Source organism: Scatophagus argus, chromosome 7 (genome assembly GCF_020382885.2).
Source record: "Scatophagus argus isolate fScaArg1 chromosome 7, fScaArg1.pri, whole genome shotgun sequence".
Classification (NCBI taxonomy): Eukaryota; Metazoa; Chordata; class Actinopteri; family Scatophagidae; genus Scatophagus; species Scatophagus argus.
This window is the reverse complement of record NC_058499.1, coordinates 7,146,652-7,173,074: the sequence shown is the minus strand read 5'-3', so window position 1 is coordinate 7,173,074 and position 26,423 is coordinate 7,146,652. Positions and strand designations below refer to the sequence as shown.

At 42.1% G+C, this 26,423-nt stretch overlaps 4 protein-coding genes and 1 long non-coding RNA gene across 9 annotated transcripts in view; 1 reads left to right on the top strand and 4 right to left on the bottom strand.

Moving 5' to 3' along the window:
* Positions 1–9,729, bottom strand: part of nell2a (neural EGFL like 2a) — a 79,575-nt gene extending 69,846 nt beyond the window's left edge. Inside the window, exons 1-2 of one of the 4 annotated variants that reach the window (XM_046394272.1) lie at positions 9,681–9,729; positions 8,200–8,328 (exon numbers count right to left, since the gene is read on the bottom strand). In XM_046394272.1, the coding sequence (XP_046250228.1) occupies positions 8,200–8,275 (76 nt within the window). In that variant the 5' untranslated portion in view covers positions 8,276–8,328; positions 9,681–9,729. Of the gene's footprint in view, positions 1–3,233; positions 3,501–8,199; positions 8,329–8,626; positions 9,063–9,352; positions 9,540–9,680 lie in introns of those variants that run through there. The other 3 variants (XM_046394271.1, XM_046394270.1, XM_046394273.1) reach the window with 3 other exon arrangements.
* LOC124061927 lies at positions 1,222–3,227 on the bottom strand. The gene is made up of 2 exons (XR_006843839.1): positions 1,709–3,227; positions 1,222–1,609 (listed from the first exon to the last, which is right to left on the bottom strand). It is a non-coding gene; the product is annotated as an uncharacterized LOC124061927 (long non-coding RNA).
* On the bottom strand, positions 9,579–21,495 carry LOC124061925 (prolactin-like). Of its 2 annotated transcripts, XR_006843838.1 has the most exons (7): positions 21,278–21,495; positions 21,004–21,182; positions 20,750–20,851; positions 20,418–20,603; positions 19,989–20,206; positions 9,681–9,781; positions 9,579–9,588 (listed from the first exon to the last, which is right to left on the bottom strand). XR_006843838.1 is itself a non-coding variant. In XM_046394275.1 (5 exons), the coding sequence occupies exons 1-5, from the start codon at positions 21,285–21,287 to the stop codon at positions 19,997–19,999; spliced, it is 687 nt and encodes a 228-aa protein (XP_046250231.1). In that variant the 5' UTR covers positions 21,288–21,495; the 3' UTR covers positions 19,173–19,996. The 2 variants fall into 2 exon arrangements, 1 of the variants encoding a protein (XP_046250231.1); XM_046394275.1 differs by lacking the exons at positions 9,579–9,588; positions 9,681–9,781 and having other exon boundaries at positions 19,173–20,206.
* Positions 15,241–19,073, top strand: dbx2 (developing brain homeobox 2). Its single transcript, XM_046394276.1, has 4 exons — positions 15,241–15,517; positions 16,651–16,734; positions 18,597–18,781; positions 18,882–19,073. The coding sequence occupies exons 1-4, from the start codon at positions 15,241–15,243 to the stop codon at positions 19,071–19,073; spliced, it is 738 nt and encodes a 245-aa protein (XP_046250232.1).
* Positions 21,496–21,931: 436 nt separating the features above from the next.
* On the bottom strand, positions 21,932–24,241 carry szl (sizzled). Its single transcript, XM_046394274.1, has 4 exons — positions 23,540–24,241; positions 23,252–23,418; positions 23,010–23,102; positions 21,932–22,883 (listed from the first exon to the last, which is right to left on the bottom strand). Exons 1-4 carry the CDS (start codon positions 23,818–23,820, stop codon positions 22,573–22,575), a joined length of 852 nt encoding a protein of 283 aa, XP_046250230.1. The 5' UTR covers positions 23,821–24,241; the 3' UTR covers positions 21,932–22,572.
* Positions 24,242–26,423: the final 2,182 nt, after the last annotated feature.

Genomic DNA, 26,423 nt, shown 5'->3' with positions numbered 1-26,423 from the left:
CATGAATGAAAAATTAGCACTAAACCCATAAAAAGAAATGTTTACAGCTCTGGTGAATATTTGATATATAGACAAATTTCACAGGTCTACACTTTACTTTACTTGACCATTTTGATCTTGATATGGTTTTGATGAAGGATGATGTAACCTCAAGAGTCTCTAAAATGATGAGGATGTTTGTCAAGTCGAGGCATTAGAGAAAAAAAAATAAAAACAAGTCATCCACTTTGAAACTTAAGTGGTTTCAAGATCAACGCAGGCCATTCATCTCAAATAAAATATGACGTCATCCACTTAATGCTGCCAAATGACAGTTTAGATGAGGTATCCAGAAAACTTAATCAGTTGATAAAACACTTCCTCCTTGACCTGGTGTAGGACTAGAAGTACAAAGCCAAGTATTCTGTGAGGAGGACGTGAAAGGCTAAGGGTGCTGGTGTGGATGGGAGGGCATTTTCTGTGTAGTTAGCTCGTAAGCTCCTGTTCCCACCACTATGCACCCTCCCTCCTCTCCAACTCTACACAGACGTCTATGCTACTTTAATGGAAGCATCAATAAATGATGACATTTCTCAGAAGCAGTCACATCAAAGAGTTCACTTGCAGCTATGGGATGCATGCAAGATGGTCAGGCACACTTAAGCGCTCCAGGAAGCTAGCGTGGCTGCTTTTCCTCAGTGTATTAACATTACTTCCAGTTGGTGGGAGTAGCCAATTAACACAATGCAACGTAAAGCAGCGAGAAACGCCACCACGACTTATATAGAATACAGTGGGAATATGAAAAGAGGAGCATTGTTTTCGTACTTGTCTTCTTCTACTTTTTTACTGTGCTGGCGTTAGCCTTTTCCTGAAGCAGGCTTTTAAGCCCATTAAGGACATGTTTTGAGTCATTTCTGTCTAAACAAAAATGCTCACTAGATTTGTGGCTCTGCAGAGGGGATACACTGAGAGCAGTTTCATGCATTTTGCATTGCCAGTGGAGTATCATTGCAGTGTCATTGGCTGAGGTGGGACAGATGGTCCAATGACTGCGACAGGAGTTCTGCCTAGCAATAATCTGCTGCCATCAACAGATCCCACTTAATAACCAAATCCAAATGACTGTTGACAATAATCTCAGAATTTTTTTTTTGATTTGAGCTGTGTTTTTTGATCCATATAACTAGATTGGAATTAAAGCTTTTGTTTAAGCATTTTGGAATTTGCTTTTTTTAAAAAAAAAAAAGGGAAGAAAAAAAGCTAAACAGGATTTATAATGTCTATGACAATATGCTCTGGTCAGTCTATTGCCCTGCCATGTGTTGAACAGAGTTTACGCTGACATCTCAATAATGAGCAAAATGAGCGCAGTGGGAGCAGGTGTCAGGGCGGGGTCCACACTGAGAGAACACTGATGAGTTGGGGGGGATGGTGAGGACCGAGGAGCCTCTGACACTGGGCTGCTCCACAGCTCGGCAGCCATGGGCCTTTGATCCATGAGTGGTTAATTCTCATCACCAGTCTTTACACTTTGAGGGGAATGGGGCTGCTTCAAATGGGACTTTAGGGGATAGGAGGGTGGAGGCATCATTTAAACGGAGTGGTGAGATTGGTCTGCGCAGAGTTTCTGTGTGAAAAACATAACGACGTCAACACTCTTGACAGGCACTCAAACGAAGATTAAGACAGCGACAGCAGCAACGTCTCTGAATTCCAAAAAACATACATGAAAGAGCAGTAGATGAGCTTGTGCCGTGATGAGAGGGCCAGCATTCCCTTCTGCCAGATCAATGTGGTCCTGCTGAGGGGGCCTTTAGTCGATTATCTATTGGCAGGCGCCTGGATGGGGCAGCCACCTGCTCCTAACGACCCTTCTGATGCGAAATACTGACACAAAATAGCTTGAAAATGATGATCCAGCGCTTTAAAATTCCAATCAGCACATTTTTCAGCACAATAACACAATTCTTGTCATCTGAGTTGCTCACAGGATGTGAAGACCGCCTGACTGTGAGAAAACTCTGTTTTTGAGGCATACAGAGTTTTATCAGCTGACCTGAGATCTTCAAAAGCTTTTGGCTCAATAGCATAGAAGGCACAGCTTTGGGCAACTACCTAATCTTATCTCCTGGCTACATTGTGCTTTAATGGTTACACTCAGGCTGCGATTTCCATTCCTCGGCATCATTTCTAATCTTAAACTGTCCAATATGGTTTTATTTTGTCTGACCTCTAGTACCCACACAGCTGTAATCCCCTCCACACCCACCCTCCCATCGCTGCCTGTCTATTGGAGGCATATGAGCAGCGCTGCACAAATCACTTGCTCACACATTTAGCATTTAGAACAGGTGCCCTCCAGCACAGTTTGCGAGTCAAGATACACCCAGCTTTGCCACAATCCTCTTCTCACACACATTTTAAGTCCTCCCTGTATGTACAGAATGGAAGTTTTTGTACTGGAAAGCAAAAAGAAGGCATTCTGAGGGACAGGCGGAAGTGTATTTTTATGTTCATTACAAGTTTGGCTTCTAATTTAATTATTTCCCAGAGGAAACTGACTAAAAACAGTATTTCTGATATTAGATATGAAGATCATAGACACTTTTGTATGTGAATAATGAGGACTTTCATTCTTTGCTCTCTTGTGGATTGCCAGAACAAGATAACACCTCCTACGTCTTTGCAACAACTCTTCAACAATTTTGCAAATAAGCCATCTTTTCACCAGTTAAGACTGAGCGAGCCATGAGATGCACTGAACCCACAGAGCCAAGAGAGACCAGAATAAACAGAGTGATCCAATTGGGGAGTGTTGGGTGGGGGGGGACACATAAAGATGTACTTTTTCCTTATTGTGTAATGTTTTCCATTTGAAAAATGACAGAGTCTTTCAAACAACAAATATTATCTGCCGGCCTGAGTGTGGAGAAGGATATGTGTGGGAGGGTTAGGTGAGAGAATATCTCTCCAGAGGGATTAGAGTAATGATAAACTCTCCACCGGCAGCAAACTCCAAACCCTTCATTACTGTCAGCACACATGCATATGCACCTCTTGAACGCATGCACATACACAAACAAGTGTACATACGGACACCAAAATGCAGACATTTTGGCAAGCCTACACCTCCAAACAAATGAGTCAAAACAAAGAGGGAGAGGCGGCTACAAAAATATGCAGAAACACGGGTTAACACAAAGATGAAATCACACACATGCACACACACAGGCACACATGCATGCACCGACCCCCAAAAGCTGCTTGTTACACTTCCTGAATATTCCACCGTGCTCAGTCAATCTGCATTCGACGGACCGTCTCCCCCCACTGTGTCTCCACTCTCTTGGAACAAACACTAAACCGAGCCAAGGGCACCTCCAGGACTGCTTTAGCCAGCAATTTCTCCCTGAATCTTAGATCACCTCCCCACTGACCGCCTGTCTGACATTCACACATACACAGAGCTAATGACAGCCTTCCAGCCACACAACTGTATGACTGCCCTGGGGAGGGGGGATAGAAATATCTCTCCCACCGTGGTCATTGGCGCTTCCTGCGTGAAATGTAGGATCAGGCTCGCCTCAGAAAGCAAAGCGCAAAAGGGACTTTGACCACAGGGAGTTGGGGATAATGTCAGTCAACAGTTTGGAAAGGTTGGGTAACGCAACAGAATACACAAACCTTACAGCACATAATCTTACATTTACATATAAAATCCATGTGGACTCTGGATTAGGCTGATTTAGCAGGGTCATGCAACTTAATTCAGGTGAATCACTGGGCATTTTGTTTGGCTCACTTTTAACCCAATGAAAATGTGACAACTGTTGAAGATCCACCACAAGACCACACATAAAACCTCAAGCCAGTTTGTCTCTCATCAGTCTCATTCTGCTGAAATGACCTGCCAAGCTCTACAATTAATTCAACATGATAAAATAAGACAGGCTGATTACTATATTGCTGAGAAAAGAGAATTCTTAAAACTCCAAACTCATTACAGCCACCTGGTTCTGTTCGCATTTTTTCAAGTCTTTTCTGATACCACAGTTACATGTCTTTAAGTGCACTCTAAGTGTTAGTGGTTGATGTAAACATTCGTCCTGTCCATACTGGCCACAAAGAGAGCCCCTCTGTAAGTTATTTTAGTGCAACAGATAAGGGACAAAATCCACATTCTTGCTTCTGTGCAAAATGACTGAAGCCCAGCTTAAACTAATGTGAAGCTTCTAATTAGAAAAATCGTTTGGGTGTTTTCTGAAGTTACTTTACACTTCCCGCTTTATGGCACTATCCCTCTGCTGCAGCTTGTAAGGAAACACTAACTGTGACAACACAAAGAGGGAATTTCATGCTGTAAAAAAAGAGCAACTGATTAGTCTGACTCCAGATAGCAGGAGCTTCCCATTAGCTTCTGCTAAACTTTTGAGAGAATTTCTATGCCGAGCAAGAACTGCTCTTCCAGGAAAGGATCTGTTTACAGCCACTATGAAAAAGAGGAGCAATTACAAAAAATAATGATCCTTTTTTAAAGTTCAGTGTGTAAGATTTTGTGGCATCTAACGGTGTGCTTGCAGCTTGCTACACAGCTGTACAACACGGCAGACTCCAGGGAAGAGGATCCACTCCCTTTGTAGGCATTAAAGATTCTTTCTCGCGATAAAACACAACAATTCTTCGCTTCACTAATAAAAACATCATTATGGGCACTATATTCCATTTCTGCCCCTAAATCCTCCACACTGGACCCTCACTGTACATAAAAGCATGTCAGTATTGTTTTCAGAACATAAAGATGAAATATACATTTTTCTGAAAACCTTTGTTAGAAATTGGCGGCCAGAAAACTAAAAATCCTGGGTATAAATTTATTTCTATGATACAAGCACATTTCTGTACATAAGACCATATTATGCTTTGTTCTATCGTTTCTATTTTCGTAGTGCGTTTGCAGTACATTGTACTGAACAAGAACAATGAGACAAATGGCAACATATACAAAACATGAGAAACAGGTGTTTCACCTGGGAGTCGTGGCTCGTATCCGAAGCACTTTACAGCATATAGAGAGCATATGATTACAGACTCTCTCCATCTCCCTACATTTATATTTTGAGTGTTTTTTTTTAAAAAAAGAAACATCAAGCAAATTTAGAGACACATTTGGCCAATTGTTAATTATTCTCTGTATACATTGTGATAATGTCGTTATTTTGAATATTTTTGGCTGCAATAATATCAGTCCTGATATCAGTCCTACATAGAAATTTAGCAAAAATGCGTTGCTAACCTCAATACAACCTGCTCAACACAAAGACTACAGAAGCTACTTTCCTATATAGACTCTCTTCTCTTCAGTTGAAGGACCACACTGCACTCCCACCCATGTCATTACGGCATACTATAGCCTGGTACTTCAGAGTATCATATAGTGTGTGTATACTAGCAGCACCCGTGTTCTAGCAGCTGGCAAGTGTAGAAATGTGTTTCCCTACAGTGGAGACGCACAGTTGTCGCTCCTTTTCAAACACTTACATCTGTTACACACACTTCCTTCACACACATAGTATTGCTGTATTATAAATGAGTCTCTTCCATTCTGTTACACTTCAGCGTCGCCGCAGTCAGGGACATAATCACCACAACATACACAGAAACACCTCCCTGGCAGTGTTCAAACACTCTGAGAGAGAACATGCTTCTGAGACAGGCAGCATCCACACACACACACACACACACACAGATACAATTACAGGGGAGTCTTGCACTGCAGCAGAAAGGATGCTTCTAGCAATTGTGTTGTTTGCACTTTGAATGAGTTTGGTCAGTACGCTTGTAGCCAGGGAGGGAGACAGCGTGTGGGTGCATGTGCGTTGGGGGAAGGGAGTGCTTCTGGGTGTGGCCCCTGTGCTTGTTTATATAGAGACAGATAGATATCTGGATGTCGAGATATTAAAAACTGTGGGGGGGGATGTGCTAATGATGTGCTGGTTTTGTGGCGTGGCTGAGTATCACCTGGCATCAGGACATTAGAGGACGGCAGCCCGGGGGCTTTTCTCTCTCTCTCTATTATGCCCATCCCTGAGGTCCACCTCTCCTAATACCATGCAATGTAGCGCTGACAGCTACCTTCAAAAGCATCAGCAGGGGTGCGCTAAACAGCAATCCCCCCACTGCTCGCTGCTCTGCTCTTTCTCAGACACAAAAAACACACTTTGGCAGACACAAAGATACAAAGATAAAGTGTGCGCCATGTGAACACCTCAATTGCTTGTTTGCACACATGCACATACACACAGAGCTGCACTGTGAATTACACTGCTCCTTCTCTTTCAGCTCTCAGCAGCTATCCCTCCTCCTGCCTCCACCCAGCTCTGAGAGATAACAGCCTTCCCTTCGGGCAGGCAGGCAGTGGAGGGGACAGCCATGGATATGTTCTGCCTGCTATCTAATGAGCGTCGGAATGTCACCGTGGGCCTGTCTGCTGGTCCCAGCCAGCCAAGCATCCATACATGTGGAATCAGCACAGTATATCAAACAGCTGGCTGACAGCTCTGCTCCCTGTTTCTCTCTCTCTCTCTCCTCCTTTCTTTCTTATCCTCTTTCTATCTCCGCTTCCTTCTCTCTATCTACCTCACTCTTTCTGGATCTCTACAGTATGCGCCTCTCCCTGTCTATTTCTGTTCACAAACAAGCAGAGGCCCAGGTCTGCTTTTTCCGGTACGCCTCTCCCTGCCTCCTCCTCATCTAACATCAACTGACTTAACATAGACATCCCAAGTGAAGAATGGAGGCGAGCTCCGCCATAAATAACGTACCGCTGCCTTCAGTGCTTGGGTAACTGAATGTACTTAGCAAAGGTAATGCAGAGAAAGAAAAGCGTAATGACAGAGTGGTGCCAGTCGTGTTTTTCATTTTGCGACAAAAGCTGCTGGAGCTTCTTTCTGTAACTGTCTTTGCTTCTCTTGTTCTCTCTCACTCTCACCCTCCAACTCTGTCTTGTAGTCTCTCTCTCCCTCCCTCTTGCTACCTGCCTGGGTAAAGCACTTCTGAGTGTTGTCTACACAGAGGACATCAAATGGCCTGCCTTCACAGATATGCTGGAGTTGCTGCTCCACGCAGAAGTGCTGCTGTCTCAGCGGCTGTGCAGGGAGATTAGAAGATATCGGCGAGGAGAAGGGAAGAAGGAAAATGTCGACAAATGATTGTGGTGTTTCTCTTTCCCAAAACAACACTGTCACTACAATATGCGATCCGTGTCGAGATCCTCCTTGTGAAGACACGAATGTTGCCACGTCTTTGGTTTTGCCGCTGATCTGGGAGCCAAAAGCAATTTCCTCTGTTGCTACTTTTGGCTGGGTTATGATAGACATCTCCATCCCTGTGATTGGGCTGTTAGCTGTCTCATAATGATTGTAACATCAAATGACAAAGATGTAAGAGTGGCAAGATAGTGCACACAAAAGTCAAGCACGACTGCAGCTTTGACAACTCCATCGCTCAGTGCCATTTACTAAATTCCACAGATAACGTATTTAGTCCACACAATGACAACACGGATATCTGACTCACGCTCCTACCCATTCATATTTTGCTTAGAGGAAACCTTCAGACTGATTCCACGCTCCCCAAGATCACTGTATAACGAGTAGATTCTAGCAAGGGGCCCACTTCACCCCACATCATACATCTCCGTGAACACGAGGTTTTGTCCCTGCCTAATCTGATTATGCTCAGTCTCTCTATGATTCACCCATCCTACCCCACCCCACCCCCCAGCTCCGCTCACCCTGCTCACCCCACTTTTTCACAGGGACCAAACACTGCCTATTGTTCAGGCAGGTGGCAGTCTGAGGGCCCCCAAACTCAGTCCAACTACAGAGGGGACAACGCAAATCCACTGTATGCTGCGGCTGCCACTCTCTTACGCAGTCGTGCTAGAAAATCATATAAACTACCATATTATCAGATGATCTGACATTTTCACTAAAAGGTCCACGTCAAACATCTCAATAGAGGAGCTTTTCTGTGCATTACTGGGCAGCATCCTGTTAGTCTTACAAGTTGTTTAAACAAAATAATAAAAGGACAGCAACGCTTAGGACAACAAGTCTTCATGGAAAGCAGTTGGGTCAGCATTGCTTCACATCCTGCCTCGCCTGGACTTTATCTTCCATCTGTAGACAAACATTCAAGGAGTGTGTGTTACTGTACCTTTGAAGTGGAAAGCTCTAGACTCGCTGTGGAAGCCCTGGACCTGAGCAACTCCATCAAAACCTTCTCCAAGCATCAGTTCATCAAACACGCTGATGCGCAGGGCAGGGTCGACCCCAAAACCTACAACTAATTTTGCAAACACAGAAACAAGATTGTCATTGTTATTAGCAGACAAGGACACCTGTGATGCTAGAAAAAAAAAATCCTGCTGGTGTGTGTGTGTGTGTGTGGGAGAGAGAGAGAGAGATGGAAGGTTACTGTACTGTGCACAAGATGCTGGATCGGGTAGATCTGTTTATTTGTGAGAAGTCTCAGGAGCAAATTATCCAGAACAACCCATAATTCAATTACACCTGTCTCACTGTACGTGCTACATGTTGCAAGAGATGGTTACTGTACAATCAGTGACAGCCCCGGGTCCTACCTGAGGATGCGCAAAATATGCTGAGAACCAGAAATAGCTGTAATAATCCCATTGTGAATGTATAAAAAAAAATGAAATAAAATTAGTCCATGTTTTGTCCACTTCCGAGAGACTGTGTTGTTCAGTCACACGCGAATGATATATCAGCCTCTCGCAGAAGGCGATTACCAATCCCAAATGCTGAGCGGAGGCATCATCACAACTTCAGATGCCCAGTGATGCAAAAATAAGCACAATCCGGATAGAAGAAAAAACATATAACAGAGCGCAAATTATTCCACGTGACGCAAGGTCTCCACCATCGGCACCATCCGCGGCACAGGTGGGCAACAGAGGAGGACGCACAAAGCGAGGTGCCGCTGCCTCACCAGCTGAACAGACGCTCCGACTGAGAGCTGCGACCGCTGAAGGAGGAGGGAGGAGGAGGAGGAAGGGGTGGCGAAGGAGGGGTGGAGGCTGTCGAGGAGTGTGTGAGAGCGAGAGAGAAAGAGGGACAATGAAGCCCCCTTGTGGCCGGAGTGAGAAATCTTTTGATGAATCTAAAATGGGATCTTTAGTGATTGCAACTACGAGTGTTGTTTTTTTTTTTTAAAAAAAAAAAAAAAAAAAAACAAAAGCAACATGTCAACATCAACAGAGCAACTTCATTCTTGACAGGAAAGATAGCTTCTGGTTAAAGGTCATGTTAATGTTAAATAAGCATTAAATGACCAAAAATCCACCCACCTTACTTTGAACTTGCTGCATACTCGCTGTGAAAAAGACATATAATAAAATATATTATAAATTTGACTTGGCCCAAGATATCAAACATGCCAATCCAGACATATTGATTGACGATATGAATAACCAGCTCCATTTTTAAAGGCCGTCCAGAAGAAGACCTCAGGGTCCCATCTAGAGATGGAAAAGTCTGCTGCCACCCAAGTTATACAAGCGTTTTTCCTCTGGTCACACCAAGCCTGAAATAACAAGTTTAATAAAACATACGACATGCTGCCAACAATATTGTTACGTGAGTGTTGCTCGACTAATTCAGCGTCTTGGTGCTCACCTCAAAGGCACATCTTGTGTTTCTGCGTTCTGTTTTCCTCTCTTGCCTCTGTTACAAACACATCACGGGCACAAGCCAGTTTACAGGTGGGGAGTGACAAACTGAAATAAATTAAAAAATAAACAGGAATTAACAAGAGACAGATCAGCTGACAGTTTACGCCCTTCACTGTCACTGCAGAAAGACAGACATGAAGACAAAAAAATCTGGAGATTGACTTTGAAGAAGACAAGATAACGCAAAATATATCCAGATAAAATAATAATATTTGGAGATTGTAACATTTTAAGGCCTGTGTTTTAATTTTCAGTGCCAGTACTTGTATCAGCATAACAACTTTTTTTTTATTTTACAAGTGTTTCAATGCCAGTGTTTCTGTTTCAAGTCCTGATTTTGTTTTCGATGCCAAAATTTTCTTTTAGATGCCAAAATTCAATGTCACTTTTCTAGTCCCACACCAATCAGAAAAGCCTCGAGTCTCATGAATGAAAGTGTAACCTGATGTGAAACTGACTGAGAAGGGATGTCAGGACGCCATTATGAGCAGCAGATCAGTGGTGCTGGAGCCTCCCAGGTTGACACAGATGGCCAACAACAAAAAAATACCAACTGTCTGAAAGCAGTTTAAGTTAAGTTTAACAGAGGGCCCTATGATCAGAGTTATGGCCGCCTGGAAGAATGGAGTTTCACTCTTTCAATTAGTTCAGTCATACAGTAAAGTTTGGCTTTTTGGCAGGCGGTATGAAAATAAATTAAAATGGAGTGCTTGGCTGTCTGTGTGACTCAGTCCTGTTAATGCCTTTTTATAGAGCACAGATGCTTTGTGCTTTGAATATTTGTTTATTCGTCTTGCATCTTCTTCATCCATGGGACCAATTACCGTGTTGAAAGCTAACTGTTTCATCAGTGGCCACGCCATGCTGGTGATAATTGTTTGGTTTTTTTAAAGAGCAGGATACAGTTTTATTTCCCCTGAATCCTAATAAATGTCCCGCCAGATGGACATGAAATGAAGCCTTTTTTGCAACCGCCTGTTCAGAGGTGATCCCAAGTCGAGAACAAACTCCAATGAATCCCTGGATTACTGGACAAGTCTTTTTTGGGGGGCTGTGCTGGTCTGTTAAAGTAGCCAAACACATACGGGTTAGAAGGGATGATTATATGGACAGTTTCATATCCTGTGTGGTGCTCATTTCACTCTGCCTCCCCTTCGATACAGTTTACACTCATGCAAATTACATGTTGTGTTTGATTGTGACACATGCAAAGCAAATGTTTTGACGAATACCACCTTTCTGATAGCTTGTTCATAGGTCCACAGTGTGCAGCTAATAGGTGGCTATTGTCAGTAAAACAAAGGCAGGCACTGGCTCTCCATGCAGTGGCAGAGTGTCACATCAGCTGTGCGAGAGGGCCTCCAATTCTCCTCTATTCATTATTAACAATACTAGATTTCTTCTGGGTGCAGACACAGGAAATGTAATTACTTGCTATTGCCCACAAGTTGTCATTTCCTAAAGTGCCATCAGGAAAATAAGAGTCATTAAAGCATGAGCCCAGCCAAGAATGAAAAGTAATAAAGGCAACGCACACCTACTACCCTGCTGTGCACACACAAACACACGCACACACATATCAGATCTCTCAAGGCAAGGGCAGAGGAACAGCGAAAGTCCCTTTGTTCATCTCTAAAAGATCCAGGTGGGTGATGCATTGCACGGCTCTCAGGGTCTTACTCGCTTTGCTCGTAATGCCACCATAAAGACACGCAAATTCCAGAGAAAAGGGGGGAATCGTCAAGATTTGAATTAACTGCAGAAAAACTGTCACTGCACTTCCCACAGGGCTCTCCAGGGACTCAGTCGTTTCATAACTCTATTCATATTCACCTCGCCTGTCTTTCAAATCTCACATTCATAAGCCATATTGAAAACTGTCCGCTCCGATGATTCATTAAGTCTGCTTGCTTAATAATGTGTTTATTCAATATTCAGTCGTACCATGTTGACTTTTACAATAACTTTAAAGTATGATTAAGTAAAGCTGCCAACAGTAAGTTGTATTTTCAGATATATTTGATGCTCTTGTTCTGAGGGAGGGACTGCAACAACTTAACAACAATGACAACAATACATTCAAAAATAAGCATAATAATATTGCACTAAAAATGTATACAAAGCAAAAAGATTTTGTTCCCATTTCATTCCCTCCGCTGAAATACAGACGGTTCTCATTCTGTCAGTGCCATCTTGTGTGCATGGTGGTGGATTGCAGAACCATATCAGAGTGTAGCAGTACTGAGGTACAACAGACAGTGTCACTCTTGGACTATCTCAGGCCTACAAACTTGATGACCTGAGATATGGGCTACACCAAGTTGCTCCAGGGAGAAGATAATGGCTGAGACAAAAGAGATTGACCACTTACTCCCTCAAAGGATAAATGACTGGTGGGGCAAAGAAAGCGTTTATCTTCCCCGCTGATAATGACTTCTGTTTGTACTTACATTATATTTGGATATTAGAGATGGTGTGACTCCAGGCTGATACTTACTGCTTTCTACCATGTCTGACATGAGATAAGGACCAACCATGAACCATGTAATATTACTGGGCTTTTGTCAGCAGGTAAAATATCTGTCTGGATAAGCTCTTTCCAACTGACAGAACAGTAGTAGCAGCTATGGAGAGCTCATAATGATGTGCAGCTTTTATTGATGCTGCGTCACAAGTTTTACAATGTTAACCAGCCAATTAACTGCCAAAATAATCCTCTCTTAATCAATCATCTGAAAAGCTACAGATGTGCATTCTACATGCTCCAAGGGCCATGTGCTGATGTACTTTTTTTCTTTCTTCTTCTTGACTTTACTACTACACAAGCCCCCCGCCAAGTGTGACTGGGCAGGCTTTCGAACAAGCTAACATTATAGCATTTAGCAACTTTGGATTCTGCTGTGCAAAGGCTTCCTGTTTGGGTGAGAAAAAAGTGCTAGCATAGCATGAAAGGAGGGCTGAGACTGAAAAAGAAAAATGTGTTTCTAAAATGTGACCGGTTTACATACTTTTACGTCGCAACATGATTACACGAATGTTGATCTTTTCTAGATTGTCCATGTGGTGCAGTTGCTCCACACAGCCACTCCCATTCCCCCTGGATCCTATTGTGAATGTGTGCAGTGAGCTGGCTCATTGGGCCCTCATCGTGAATGGCCCACAGCCATTCACTCAGCATACTGAAGCTCATTAGAACTCTATAGACACACAATTGTGAGGCTCACATTAGAAACTTCCTCCTCTGGGGCACAGACACTGCACACAAAGTGCCAGTTTGCTGCTAAGCTAAGCGCATTGTCTTCCTGATTCATAGAGCCTGGCCCTCCATTCACGATATTAAGTTCGAGTGGTGGAATATCAATTGCGTGTGCAATGGGCCGGTATCTTTTTAAGAGCTTTAGTGGGGTTAAAAAGGACAGAATAGGGATCTCAGCCCGTCTGCAGAGTGCTAGCTTTCAACAGGGCCATTGTGAGGATTCTGAATGAAGGGACCCCTGTTTTTTTCCCTCCATTTCTAAAAAGAAATGGACATCAAATAAATTCACATGAACTTGCTCCAGGGTGTTTCCAAGACCTCCTGTTTAAGAATAGCCTAATTATACCTCCCTCTCTTGGAGAGCTCTATTGGAATCTGTCTAATTACGAAGTGGTGAATCTTAATGATGATACGCTCTTAGCGATGCCTTTTAAAAAGTGTATAAATTTGTGTGTTCTAACTAAGATGCCAGTGAAGGTGGAGAAATATATGCTTTTAAAAAAAATACATGACGCTTTCAGTAGTGTTGTTGGGTTGAAGGTGCTTGTAACATGTTTTTTAAATTGCCACTGATTCTCATTCGTTGCTGAAAGGCTACTTTAAATGGAAAAAAAGTGTGAGTGTAGGAATAAACTGCACAAATGACATAAAACATATCTTCACCACAATAAGGGTCCTTTCAAAGTATGGAGTTAATAACAGCACTGGAGAGCAGTCTGGGTTTCCCTTATGTTTTCTCCTTGTGTCACACAAACAAACGACTCTCCAGCAAACAAAAAGCCTTGGGGGACTATCGCAGCCACTGGCCTATGCTGAACATGTTAACACACTCTCACTACACAAAAGTAGATAGTACACACAGACTTGCTAACACTCATCATGTGACAGAGCGCTATGCCTTCTTCTCCACCAGTCTGAGGAATAAAACCTCAAATTTGATTACAAGCAACCTTTGGCTCCCTGGCCATCACACAATAGGCTGAGCTGTCTGGGCCAATTTCCATGCTCAGCATGAGGTATCTACACGTGCAGAGTGGAGCTCTGTGTCAACCCCCCCCCACACCCTCCACCTCACACACACACACACACACACACACACCCAACCAGCGTGGATATGCCTGTTTACTGTGCCTAAAATCCGGGTCTGAGCCCCTCTTGTTGGACTATCTATTATGATGTTGAGGATCATTAGTTGCAGTGTGAAAGGTTACACAAGCCTCTAATCGGACGTGTTTGTACAAAAACATCACTACATGCATATGTGTATGTGTTTGGGTATTTATGGTTTAAAGTTGCAACCCTGTTACACAAAAGACCAGAACTGAATAAATGGTACTACCTTTGGAGCCACGTGGACTTTTCAGTGTTGACCTAAAGAATCAGGGATGTAGAAACTCACATGAAAAATCTCTTTTTCAGAGGCGTTATGTCAAAAAAGTGCAAAATGATCCAATTTAAGATTTTAAAATAAGACTACAAGCAGAAGGTCACTGAACAACTAATACAATTCTTAATCTACTCTTACTTTAATTCTTATCATGCAAAAACAAAATCTATTAAAATAAAAACAAACTTTAATTTATAAAGATATAACAAAAGACAGGTGATGTTGTCCGTAAGAAAAAAAAAGTTTTCTTTTTTCAACAGCCTCTTGCACTTTTCTCATGACTTTTCAAGAGGAAATGCCTTATATTAGAATTTGATTACATTATTTTACAACTCACATTTATTCACACTAAAGAGACCTGTTTTTGACAAATTTTGCAATCAGGAAAACCCTCACTGAGCAATGTTTGTGAAATGAATCAGAAAAAAAGCACATTGCAAATGAACCGCTGAGGGGTTTGTATGAGGCACAATGGGAGGCTGGAGAAAAGAGAAAACTATTTACTACTGGAGAAGACTGTTTGGTGCATGTTAAACTTTGGCCAGCAGTTCATTGTCTCTGGTGTCTATCATTTAATAGGCTAGTTGACATAATGAATGAGCCAGACCCACCTTCTGCCACTCTCGAAAGGACCCCAGCCTTATCTGAATTGAGAAGCACATTAGAGCCTCTCAGCCAATCACGACACAGCCCTGTAGCAAAGTGCAGGCCCGAAAGAGGAAGAGCAGAAAACTTTTGTTTTCCTCAGAGTTTAATGAAGTTGGCCTGGTCACTCGAGAAGGGATTAAAGGAGAATTTAGTGTCACTGAGCTGTGACTGCTGAAGAGGGAACTCAAGTGATCGGGTCACTGTGTGAACAGGATGGTCTCAGTTCAGAGCTGCACCAGGAGGAATATGGCTGGCTCTCCTCCTGCTTTACCAGGCTTTGGGAACTCGGGAAAGAGTTTTCTTATTGACAATTTGCTGCAGTCACAGACGCCTTCAGCACATCCAGAAGGGACAGTAGGTGTACACCTGAGACTAGCAGCATCTGAACACACAAGAAGAAGCTGGGGATCTGGGCATGGAGCCTACCAAAGTCAGGCCCACAGTCCGCAGCAGGTGAAAGATTTAGCTGGACCACTTCTGCCGCACTCAGGTAAACAGATTTATTTTTACAAGCAGCCCTTTTAAACAAAATATACCACATTTAGATTATGTCAAGGGTTGTCAAATGATGCCACAGAAAGTTTTGTTTTTTCTGTCTTCTTTCTAATCTGCTAGAGTCATGTAAAGGAGAAATACTAAGTTTCAAACATTCTCCATTTTTAGGGTGGAAATTAGTCACTGGTTTGAAGTTTCACTCATGCAGATTTAACTTGTGTAGTTTATGTGAATCTTTGTGTGACAATATACGATTATATATCATATGATTTTTTTTTAAATGTATATGATTTTTTATTTGTATAAAATCATTTGCTCAAGAAAGACTATTTGCCATTAAAATTTTGTTGTTTACAACTGCTTGCTCATATTATTGTATATTACCAAAGCAGAGAAAAACTTCTTAAACTAGGCTTCTTTTAAAATGAAATAAACTATATTTTCAAAGGTTAATACAAGCCTGTGTGAGCCACTTATATGCTGGGTGGGGCAATCGGTAAAAATTTAGTGAAATGTGTTTTTTGAAATGATTCTATACTTAAAAATTTAACAAAATCTAATTACATTTAATATAAAACATACCGTAGAAAATATCAATTCATATATTATATGTTAATATGATTACAATAAAAGAAAATAAGTAACAACTAATTTTCACAACAAATCAAAGGGTTATGATGAGAAATAACAACAACTGAAAAGAAAAATCCAAAGTTTATAATGAAATTTTTAAAAACCTATGCCAGCATAATGCCAACCCCATATTAATTAATTAATTAATTAATTAATTAATTAATTAATTAATTAAAATATTAATTATTTTTTTTAATTAGGACATGTTCATTAAGAGAATATCATTTCTGAACTGTTTAATTTAAAAGCTTAATTAGTATTATAGTATTGTATATATATATGGTTTTCATCTATTAGATGGGTAGATGTCACTTAAAACTTAGCTGTTAAAACTACAAAAAACAAAAACTGTATTCATTACCTAAAGCCCAGCACTATCGGGAGTAGACAAGGTACGACTCCAAGTGCAGACTCAGCTATAGTCCTTTGTGGATCATACCTGTCTCACCTGGGTACTACATCACCATAACTGACTGTTCGTATCTGTCTTTTCAGGTGTACTGAACAACGTTTTCCTGCGGAGCCCACAGTATCTGCTGGCATGCTGCGGTGGGTCCAGCCCCCCTCCAGTCTTCTCCAGTGAGTGTTTTATGCCTCATCAGCAATGCCTCAGCTACTCTCTAAGCATTAGCAGTAGGGTCTCTCATGCTCTCCACAGCTAATTACTGATGCAACGCCAAAGAGCTAATTCTCCGCTCAACTCTGCACAGCTCTATTCATAACCATTCACGGCTGTTTAGGATGGGGAAGAGGGGTGGGTTGCGAGGCTTTTAAGAGCCCCTGGGGCCCCCTGTTTTGTTCTTGCAAATACACACTTTTAGCAGTGCAAATATGCAGAGCTAATAAACATCTTGTCTTCTGTCATATTAAGATTATAATTACCAGGTGTGGATTCTTACTGCTGAATAAGACAGACTGTTCAGCACTAGCTTAGTATTTCCTCAGCACATTAACAACCTCGAACAACTGAATAACTTCTGAATCCCAACATCTTCGAGTTAAATTTTCAGACCACATAAAATTTGAAATCAGAGAAACCCTTAACTGCACCTGACACGTTTTCGTAAAGTAATTTTCCTCTGAATTGTGCATCAAATGTTTAATTTCATGCCATCTAAGTTTGTGCGGAATATTATACTCTTGTAATATTAATTAACACTAGTTGTCATATTTTGGTATTGTCCCCATTGGAAGCTATTAGTTGCTGGAACCTGTGATGCTTGTCCAATGTTGTGAAAAATAGCACAAATCAAAAAAGTCCTCATCCCACATGTCCTCTTAGTAGGCTGACACTTTCCCACAGTGCCCAGCAACACAACAATGCCAAGTCTGGCCGTGACCAATTGGCACTTTCACTCCACCATCCACACGCGACCTCACTGCAATTTTTCACTGCAGCAATGAACTCTGCTTAGCACAAAAAACTTGTCCACTTCTCTACAGAAGAGGGCTGGACCAGGAACATCCCCCAGCCATTGTGTGGCTAAAGAGCTTGGTTTGCCAGCCCCCCTCCTTTCTCCTGTCCTTCAACTCTCATTCCTGCCCATTGGAAACTTCTTGACTAGGACATAAAGCATTCAATGAAAGTGACTTTTATAGACTTATTCGAGCTCATCTTCACATACAAACTGCCTTCATACCTGCAAGTGAAAAGATTTAGTGTTGGGCCAGTGAGCCATCGAGTAATGGCATTTCCATTGAACAGCTCTATTGTTGGTGTCCCACAGGGCTCTATAGTTGGCCCACTAGAGTAGACACACACGTTGCCCAGGAATGACCTGGTAATCAGCTATTTAAGCGAAAGCCATTGAGTCCCAATAGAGAAGTGAGAAGCATGTCCAAACCTGTTATGTGCTCCCTAGAGGTGGTCTATGTGCAGATTTGTCGTACAGATTAAAAAGGCAACACTGAATGGATTGGATAAATTGTTCCACTTGACTTTTGTTGTGTGTGCACCTGTGAGTGAAGTAGCGTGGGATTGCTCCTCACAGTTCATCAAATCCCTTTTTTTCTCAGTTGAAGAGGCTTTCTATTCTGTTTAGTCACCCCCAGTTTGTTAAATTGGACAAACAGAAAAAAGAAATCAAAAGTGAATGATAAAGTGAGTGTGACAAAAACTAGCATGATGTTGGATTGAAAAGGTAGGAAGTGTAAGGTTGGCAAAGTATGCATATTGATTGCAGAAAGAGTTGGATTTTGTACCTTTAAATTAATTTTGTATAGCAGCTCAGCTACCGAATGTTGTTTGATCTCAGTCCACTGTTTTCCTGTGTCTGGTACTTGTAACCTCTCTATCCCGTTACCAATTAAGTTACTTTTTTCTTACAGTTATGTTCACAGTCCACCAATGACAATACCTAATCAATGGCCCATGTCAAAATGTAGCCTGGGTGAACGAATTGATAACGATGTATGTTTTTTTTTACTAATTTATGTTTCAGAGGGACCAAACTTTCGAATGTGGTCCACAGATATAAGTCCTAAATCACGCAGAGGGATCCTTAGGAGAGCTGTGTTCTCTGAAGAGCAACGGAAGGAGCTGGAAAGAACTTTTCGGAGACAGAAATACATCAGCAAGACAGACCGCAACAAACTGGCAGCTGATCTGAGTCTCAAGGAGTCACAGGTAATTGAGTATAAATGGCCAAAAAAGACATTAAGCCAAAAAAGGAACAAACTACACAAATTGAACTAAAATTCTTCTGCACTGTCCTGCTGCTACTTAGGTGAAGATCTGGTTCCAGAACCGCAGAATGAAATGGAGGAACTGTAAGGAGAAGGAGGTTCATAGCACTCGCTCCCCAATGGATGAGCTCATGGCCCGAGGTCTCGCTCAGGAAGAGGAGGAACCATCACAGAATCACACTGATGCAAAATCAGAGAGATCATCACCACAGAGGGGCGTCAAGGACACATAAAAGTTTTAAAAGTCTTAAAATTTTTACTAATGACTTTCTCAAATTCACAAAAAAAGACCTGTGAAAAGGCTACATCACTGGGAGGGGGGGGGTTAAAAATATGTGGGTGGAACACACTCAGTGAAGACTAATACTGTCATTAACTTTTCAATGAATGTAGGCTAACTGTTTTGTTGCATCATGAACGTAATTAGGTTCAATTGCTCGGTCAGTGATCTTACTTGCACGTCACTGGCTTCACTAAGCAATTTATTGGTATACGGACAAGACTTTCCAGGAAAGATTCCCATTCTTCTATTGTAATTGCAATCAGGCACAAATGAGTCACTTCATTAAATGCATCTCTTTTCTTTTCTTTTTTTTTTTTTAACATGTTTTGATCAGCTTTACACAAATACTCACAATCCAAGACATTTTGATGTCAAATTTTACATTTTATATTTTGTAAATATTTTTTTCATGATCTTGAATGTTAAGATCAACTGTAAATAAAGTGTATGAATGAATCCTGATTTCCACATGACTCAGTGTTATTATGTTGGGCTCTATGGAGAAAAAAACCCATTTACATATTAATGAACACTCTAATACACCATCTACTATTTCTATACTTATAGAGAGCTTGTGCTCCCAATTGACAGGAAGATGACCAAAAACGATAATGGTAAGGTTTATCTAAATTTTATTTATTAATTAATTTATTTTTTAACCTTTTCATGCTCAATGCTCACAAGCAAAATTATTTAATTACCTATGATAATAATAATGTTGTAAGAGGCACACACAGTCCTCTACAACAGATGTGCATTACAAAAGATGTAAGCACAGACAAAAAGAACAAGATGTGAATTTAAAAGCAAATGGGAAACAGAAACTGCTAATTCAATTTAAGGATAAAACACTAGACTGCTTTACCATCACTATTAACAGTCCAGTCCAGGGAGGGTGGTGCATTTCAGGATGCGGAGATAATTTTTGACTTTGTTCGAGTCTCTGCGGAAGCAGTAGAGCAGGTCATGATGGTCCACTGAATTGAGTTCTCCTTGTTTATAGAAGGAAAAGGCAGAAGAGGGGACCAAACTCTCAGGAGAGATGTAGCCCACAGTGTTACCAAGCACTCCCGACAGCTTCATCTGAGAATGACAGAAGGAAAATTAACAGCACATATTCAGTTCTTCATGTATTCATCTCAGAAAACACTGTAAAAACTGAATATAGTGTTACATTCCAATTGGACTATTAAACACTGCAAATAATCACATTCAAACACTGCAAGAAATATAATCACTGTTACATATGACCACACAACATCTAAAATTATAGCAACAATATATGGATCCTTACCTTCTCAGCTATTTTTGCCACTCCATCCCTCAGCTCACGTACCATATCACTGATTTCTAGTGCCTTGCTGGAGGTGTAATGGTTGAAGTCTTGATTCTGATCCTGAGACATGCTCTGGTAGAGCTGTGACAGGGGGTCACCCCAGGCTCCCAGCAGCCTCAGGATCACCTCTGTCAGTTGTTCCCTCTGCATATGAAAGAACTGGTTAAATAACTTAGAAGTAACTTAATAGCAAAAACTGTCTTTAAATTATCTCCGCCTAAATGCAGTGACATCATTTAAGTACATGAATGGCTACGACTATACGTAAAATTTACAGCAGGAATGCTCACCCCCAGTCGCTGTGCATTCTCCTTATCATCTGGTGTTCGTATGCCATGTGTGTGGCATTTCCGTTTGCCTATTAGGTTCTTGCTGGGAAAGAAAAATTGCTCCTGCGAAGTCGGACACACATATCACAGATAATGATATCAGGACTTGAAAAATAGCTAACTCAAAGGGTGACTGATGATGGATGAATGGAGGTCGCAGTGTGATGGATGGTGATGGATGATCAATGTCAGAACTGAAGACAAAAAGAACTCACAAATTCAGAGTGCAGATCACTGGAGATGCCATGCATCCTTGAAGACTGCTGTACGACCCTGTCAAAGAGATCAGCCAGGAGGGGAACGTGGCATCCAGTCTGTCCATAGGCACAGATGGGTGCAGTGCCAACCCTCATGGAAAGCTCCAGGTACAAAAGTGTTAGAACAGCAAACCAAACTGAGGGGAAGAAAACATTTAGTTACTCAACATCATAGCAATATACAGTATATAAATAAAACCTCTGTATTTTATGTGACAGCTTTCCATCTTACCCTTTGCCATGGTTCTTTTCTTGCAGTGAGCACAAAATGATTTGCAGAGCTCCCTTCCCACCAGAACTACTCTTGCAGAAGCTAACTCATACAGTGACGACGTTGCTGATGAAACAAATTTGTTTATACAAGATAAAACTAATTTTTCTGCACGTCATACAGTATGCTTCGCTTAGTTATCCGCTCAGCCGAGAGCAGACAAAGCTAACCCAGGCGGAAAAGGTACAGCTCAATTTATCACTTTAAAGTAATGAACATTCAAGTATGGGTTAAATAAAAACTTGGATTTAGTTGTCCTCAGCTTTCAGTTGCTATAATGGGCCTAAATCACTTGAAAGCACCCAGTGTTTTAGCATTCATTTTAAACTACGAGACAGCATCAAATCAAAGAGAATCACAAAAACATATAGAATGAGCCCAACAACCTCAGCTAGAACTATTCAGTGTGGTAGTGAAACAAGGCAATTCAGATTTTAAGTGAGTGGTTCATCTTAATGCTATATTGTGTGGTCAATTCCACAGGCCGTTCACAACGACTACACTCATGAGCCATTCTTAACAGTTTCACTTCTTATGCAGAGCCACATAATGGAATGAACCATATGTAAATGCAACGCTCAAGACTATGAAGTCAGGTTTTCAGGATAAAACTGAGCACACATGAAACGAATGCATGCATGTTTTATTTTCAATTTTACATTATTTGAAACCCCTTTCAAATACTATCAACGACAAGAGCCTCAGTTAGTTAACCATTAGAGTGCCACCTTGTGGTGAAACAGGGCAACAGATTCAGAGGTCTTACTGACAACCTTTGCCGTATAAAGAATTTATGTGTTAGCCACAGGACTGTAAAGGAGTTGGAAAAGCTCAGATAAATATTACAAATACTCAGAAAGTACATTTTCACAGAATATTTTATTGTGATCTTTTTCCACATAACATGCACATAAAAAGATGTTATAAATACACCACTATCCTTATAGAAAATATAATCTACAATCAATTTACATTTATTAATCTTATTTACAATTTGAGTGCATTCTCTTAGTTGTGTGCTGTCAGAGCAGGGATGAGATGGTGAGCTGCAGAGGGAGGCAAAGGGGAGCCCAGCTCTTTTTCTGTAACGGTTTCCATTTAGCTTACTTCACAAATTCTTACAAACACCCAATGCTTCCTTGATTTTTGTTTTAAATTGTGTGCGTTTTAGGTGTGGAATCAATTTGTTATGTGATTCCACACTTCAAACACAGATTCAGAGCTCCTCTTTTTGCATCCGTCGAGTATCCGTCGATTCAACATCTGTGGTGCTTCCACTTACGAGTGGCCACAGCAATGTTCGCATCTTTTTTGTGCCAAGGGAAGAGACGGGTGAGGGCAAGGGTGCCATCAGGCTGCACAGATCCAGTCAGCACGTAAAGCTGTGACCGCCCAGGGCGCACAAGGGCATTGGCACATCGAATGTTGATGAGCAGCCACTGCTGGAGGAGGTGCTGGGTGTCATAAGGCAGCAGAGGTCCCTGGCGAACAAACTCAACACGGCCATCGACCTCAAATTCTGGCTCTCCCATGGGTAGGCGACGACGATGGAGTTTGGCAGCCACAGCTGTGTAGAAGAGGAAAAATAAAATTATCATCTGGTTTGGAAAATTAAACACAATTGTGACAAAACAGGAACAGCCTCAACAGGATACAACAACCCACGGTCTTCTGAAAAAATTCTGGAACTTACCAAAGTCATGGTGGCAAAAAGCATCCAGGACTGTTTTCAATGCAGGACTCTCTTCCACAGAGGGACAGTTTTGGCAGGCAGGTTTGGGCAAGTCTGTGATAACAATTAAAACATAATTTAATGAAACTGTATGGCACACACAGTAATTCTAGAAAATCTAAAAGAGAAAGCACTTGGTAGTGCATTCTGCCAAAGATGAAGTAAAACAGAGCTCAAATAATTAGTTTGTGGTCCATGCATACCTTTGGCAAAGTGGTTAAATTTTGCATGGGGAGAAAGACACATGTCTTCCTCAGCAGGAAAGCGGTCACAGTCAAGTGCCTCAGGCCATGGGTGACCCTGGCAGGCGAGCACCGGGGCACAGCTGTCCCTCACTGCCACACACAGACTACGGCAAGGCTGGATAAAACTGTAGAAAAGAAAACACAAAATGTTACACAATGAACTGTTCAAAACAAAAACTAAATGTTTCTCTAAACAGAAACTTAAGATTAATAAAGGTAGTAAAAAAGAACAAGAAATCTCCTTACGTGTCAAGACAGACGGGGGCAATGAGGGAGCAGAGGAAGGCCTGGGCTTGAGGGTGGCAGCCTGTCTGCAACAGGGGCCTCCAGTCCTCTGAACGTGGCACCACCTCACCTTCCAGGCTGCTGTGACCCAAAAAATTGGGTAGCCGCATCTCAGAGTATCCAACATCTTTACAGACCTTCATCTGGTTGGGGATAGCGACGCAACGAGTGGACTGGCCCATGTCAAATGCCATCAAAGGGCATGCCATAGCCAGGAGAGCCACAGTGATGAATGCAGCCATGCTGAAAGGTTTGCAAAATCCAGAGTCCACAAAGTCGAACAGTTGAAGTTTCGCTGCAGTTGCTTGTTGTCACAAGTCTCAGCTGTCCTTGAATTGTTCTAGAGCTACTGCTGCTTGCTTTATATACAGCAAGGTCAGCCAGCCCCATGAGTCTGTAAGTCTGTTATCAACAACCTATCAAAGACGCAGAGACGATGTGTTTGGAGACAACGGCTTGTTTTGTGATGCCTGCAGACAGAGAGGGGGCAGTAAGCAGATGGAGGGTGTGTGTGAGAGAGGGGGGTGGAGGGGGACGACGACAATGGGCAATCACTACCTCGCTTTCACTGTGTGAAGCCCAGTCGCAGAAGGCTGAATCTGTTTCATTTGCTTTTATAAGTTCATGAGGTAGAAAAAGAATCTGAACACCTAATGGAAAACTAACTTGATGTCCAAAGCAGAAAACATGTGAGAAATATTGTTACTGGGCATGCAATCTTGGTGGTCTTTCCAATGCTGATTTTTGAGTTACCTCAATAGTGAATGATGTATTGATTTTGACCACTCTCTGTATTATATCCACTTTGAGCGCGGTAAGTGAAAACAAAACGCCACATCTTTTGCACTGCCTGTGAAAACAACTAAATCCCATAAAGTGGCTTTGCTGAGGGTGACAAACTGCTTCTCTGAAAGCTTCTTTAGAAAGAAATCAAAGGTTTGTTCACATAGACAGTCTCCGTATTGACGTTTGTGTCCCCTCCCAATTAGAGGGTTTCATCTGAAGAGCCATTTACAAAGCAATATATACATGATTATATGATTTATGATTGATATCTTCTGATATCTGCTGTCAGACAGACGCACACAGTCATAACCTGCCAACATCCCACTCAAGACACCAGAGATCTCGTCCTGAGATGCAGACCAGGGGCACAGACATCAGTGCTTATTTGTCTCTTTCTCTCTGTCTGATGTATTTAAGCCTCTTAATTTAACAACAGAACTACATTACAGCATCATCGCATTTGTTTGGAAGTCGTCTGTCTCCAGATTTAGATGTGTATCTGGGACTGATGCCTGTGGGCCTTCTGGAGTCCCTCATGAATCAGAGGTCTCTATCCCACCCAGCCTATCATGGCCATTGTGGCTTCAGGTATGCCAAAGTATACCCAATTCTGATTGGCCCCGCTCCCATTTCTGTGCCTGCATTGAAGCGTTGTCTGCAGCAAGGACGATGCTCTTGCAGCCAGCCAGAGCTCTGCATCGGCCCCAGTTTAGCCAGCTTTTACAGCCCGGTCTGATGAGTGGAGGCTGGTTCCAGTTGGGGTAGACGAGTACAGCCCGTAAGAGGGGACTAACTGGGCAATTAGTCACAGACCAATTTGAGAGAACAATAGGTCCACACATTTAACAAGCTCCCCCTGCCAGGAGCCCAGCAGGGGTCTGTTGTTGGGCCTAATGGCTGCCCTGTAGACACTGTGTCTGTCTTGGTAATGTGTTGTCTGTCCCTGCCTCAGTTAATGAGAAGGTGATAGAGTATGAGCTGAATGGTTGGGCACCTGTCTGTCAAACACACCTCCAGTAGACAATCTAGCAAAGACAGTGCTTGGATTTTAAAAGACGTGAAAATCATTAAAACAAACAAAATAGACAACCATTCCGAGTCAATAATTATCCTATTTAAAGACAGAAAGCAGAACTACTGTCATGCTTCTTTCTGCAGGCTTGAAGTCAACAAATTCATTGGATGCAAGCATTAGCTTCTTTGTTAGTGCACATAAGCAAAAGATTTATTGAGGGCTAAATATCTGGCCAAGCCATCATGTCAAAATAACAATGTTGTCAGCCATTTTCTCGCCCTACAAAATAACCTTCTGAGTTTTTACACTTCCCAATCAAGTTACTTCTATCACATAACATCATTTTAAAATGTGAATTTGAGAGAGTCTTGTTTGCATGAGTAGGAGCATTCAGTGGTTGGGCATCCGTCTGTCCAACAGAAGAAGGTGGCATTTGTTGTTTTTTTTTTTGTAAAAGCACATAAAACTAAACCAAGTAAAAACATGGTTTGTCTTTCTGCAGGTGCAAAGTTGATGTCGTCACTGGATTCTGAAACTTTCTTTGCCAGTGCACATGCAAGACGTCCTGCTCCAAAATCCAGCTATGAGAGATGTCAATTTATAGATGTTGAAATCATGAGCCAAAATCATTTTCAAACTGCATTTGAAGCATAATTCCCTCCACAGTACAGTCTACATTGGCAGAGTAAGTCAGCAAAACAAACACCTGAGACATACATCAAAGACAGAGGTGTGTTTGGGAAGGAAGGGGGGGGGGACTGGGTGTCTGAGCTGGCTTCTCTTGCAACACACTGAACTCAGATAAAAGCTGTCTCCTCCCTGCACATATGAGACTCATTAACTTAAGAGACTGAAACTCCATTTGTCTCTTTTTTCCAGCCCCCCCCCCCTCCCCTCCCCTCCCCTCCCTCCATCCTGCTGGGCTCCAGTAGGACTGACAGTCCCTGCGCAGACTGTCAGTAGCACTCAATTGTCACACACAGTCTCCGGGCCTTGTGGGCAGACGCTGCCACGCCGAGGTGAGCAGACAACTTGCCCCCGAAA

Coding starts and splice junctions, on each gene's coding strand:
- dbx2 (XM_046394276.1), top strand. CDS start 15,241: ATGGTCTCAGTTCAGAGCTGCACCAGGAGGAATATGGCTGGCTCTCCT. Junction 15,518..16,650: donor ACCACTTCTGCCGCACTCAG/GTAAACAGATTT, acceptor CTGTCTTTTCAG/GTGTACTGAACAACGTTTTC. Junction 18,782..18,881: donor TGAGTCTCAAGGAGTCACAG/GTAATTGAGTAT, acceptor GCTGCTACTTAG/GTGAAGATCTGGTTCCAGAA.
- szl (XM_046394274.1), bottom strand. CDS start 23,820: ATGGCTGCATTCATCACTGTGGCTCTCCTGGCTATGGCATGCCCTTTG. Junction 23,103..23,251: donor ATTTAACCACTTTGCCAAAG/GTATGCATGGAC, acceptor TTGTTATCACAG/ACTTGCCCAAACCTGCCTGC. Junction 22,884..23,009: donor TTTTTGCCACCATGACTTTG/GTAAGTTCCAGA, acceptor TCTTCTACACAG/CTGTGGCTGCCAAACTCCAT.
- LOC124061925 (XM_046394275.1), bottom strand. Junction 20,852..21,003: donor GTGATCTGCACTCTGAATTT/GTGAGTTCTTTT, acceptor CCGACTTCGCAG/GAGCAATTTTTCTTTCCCAG. Junction 20,207..20,417: donor TGGCAAAAATAGCTGAGAAG/GTAAGGATCCAT, acceptor TGTCATTCTCAG/ATGAAGCTGTCGGGAGTGCT.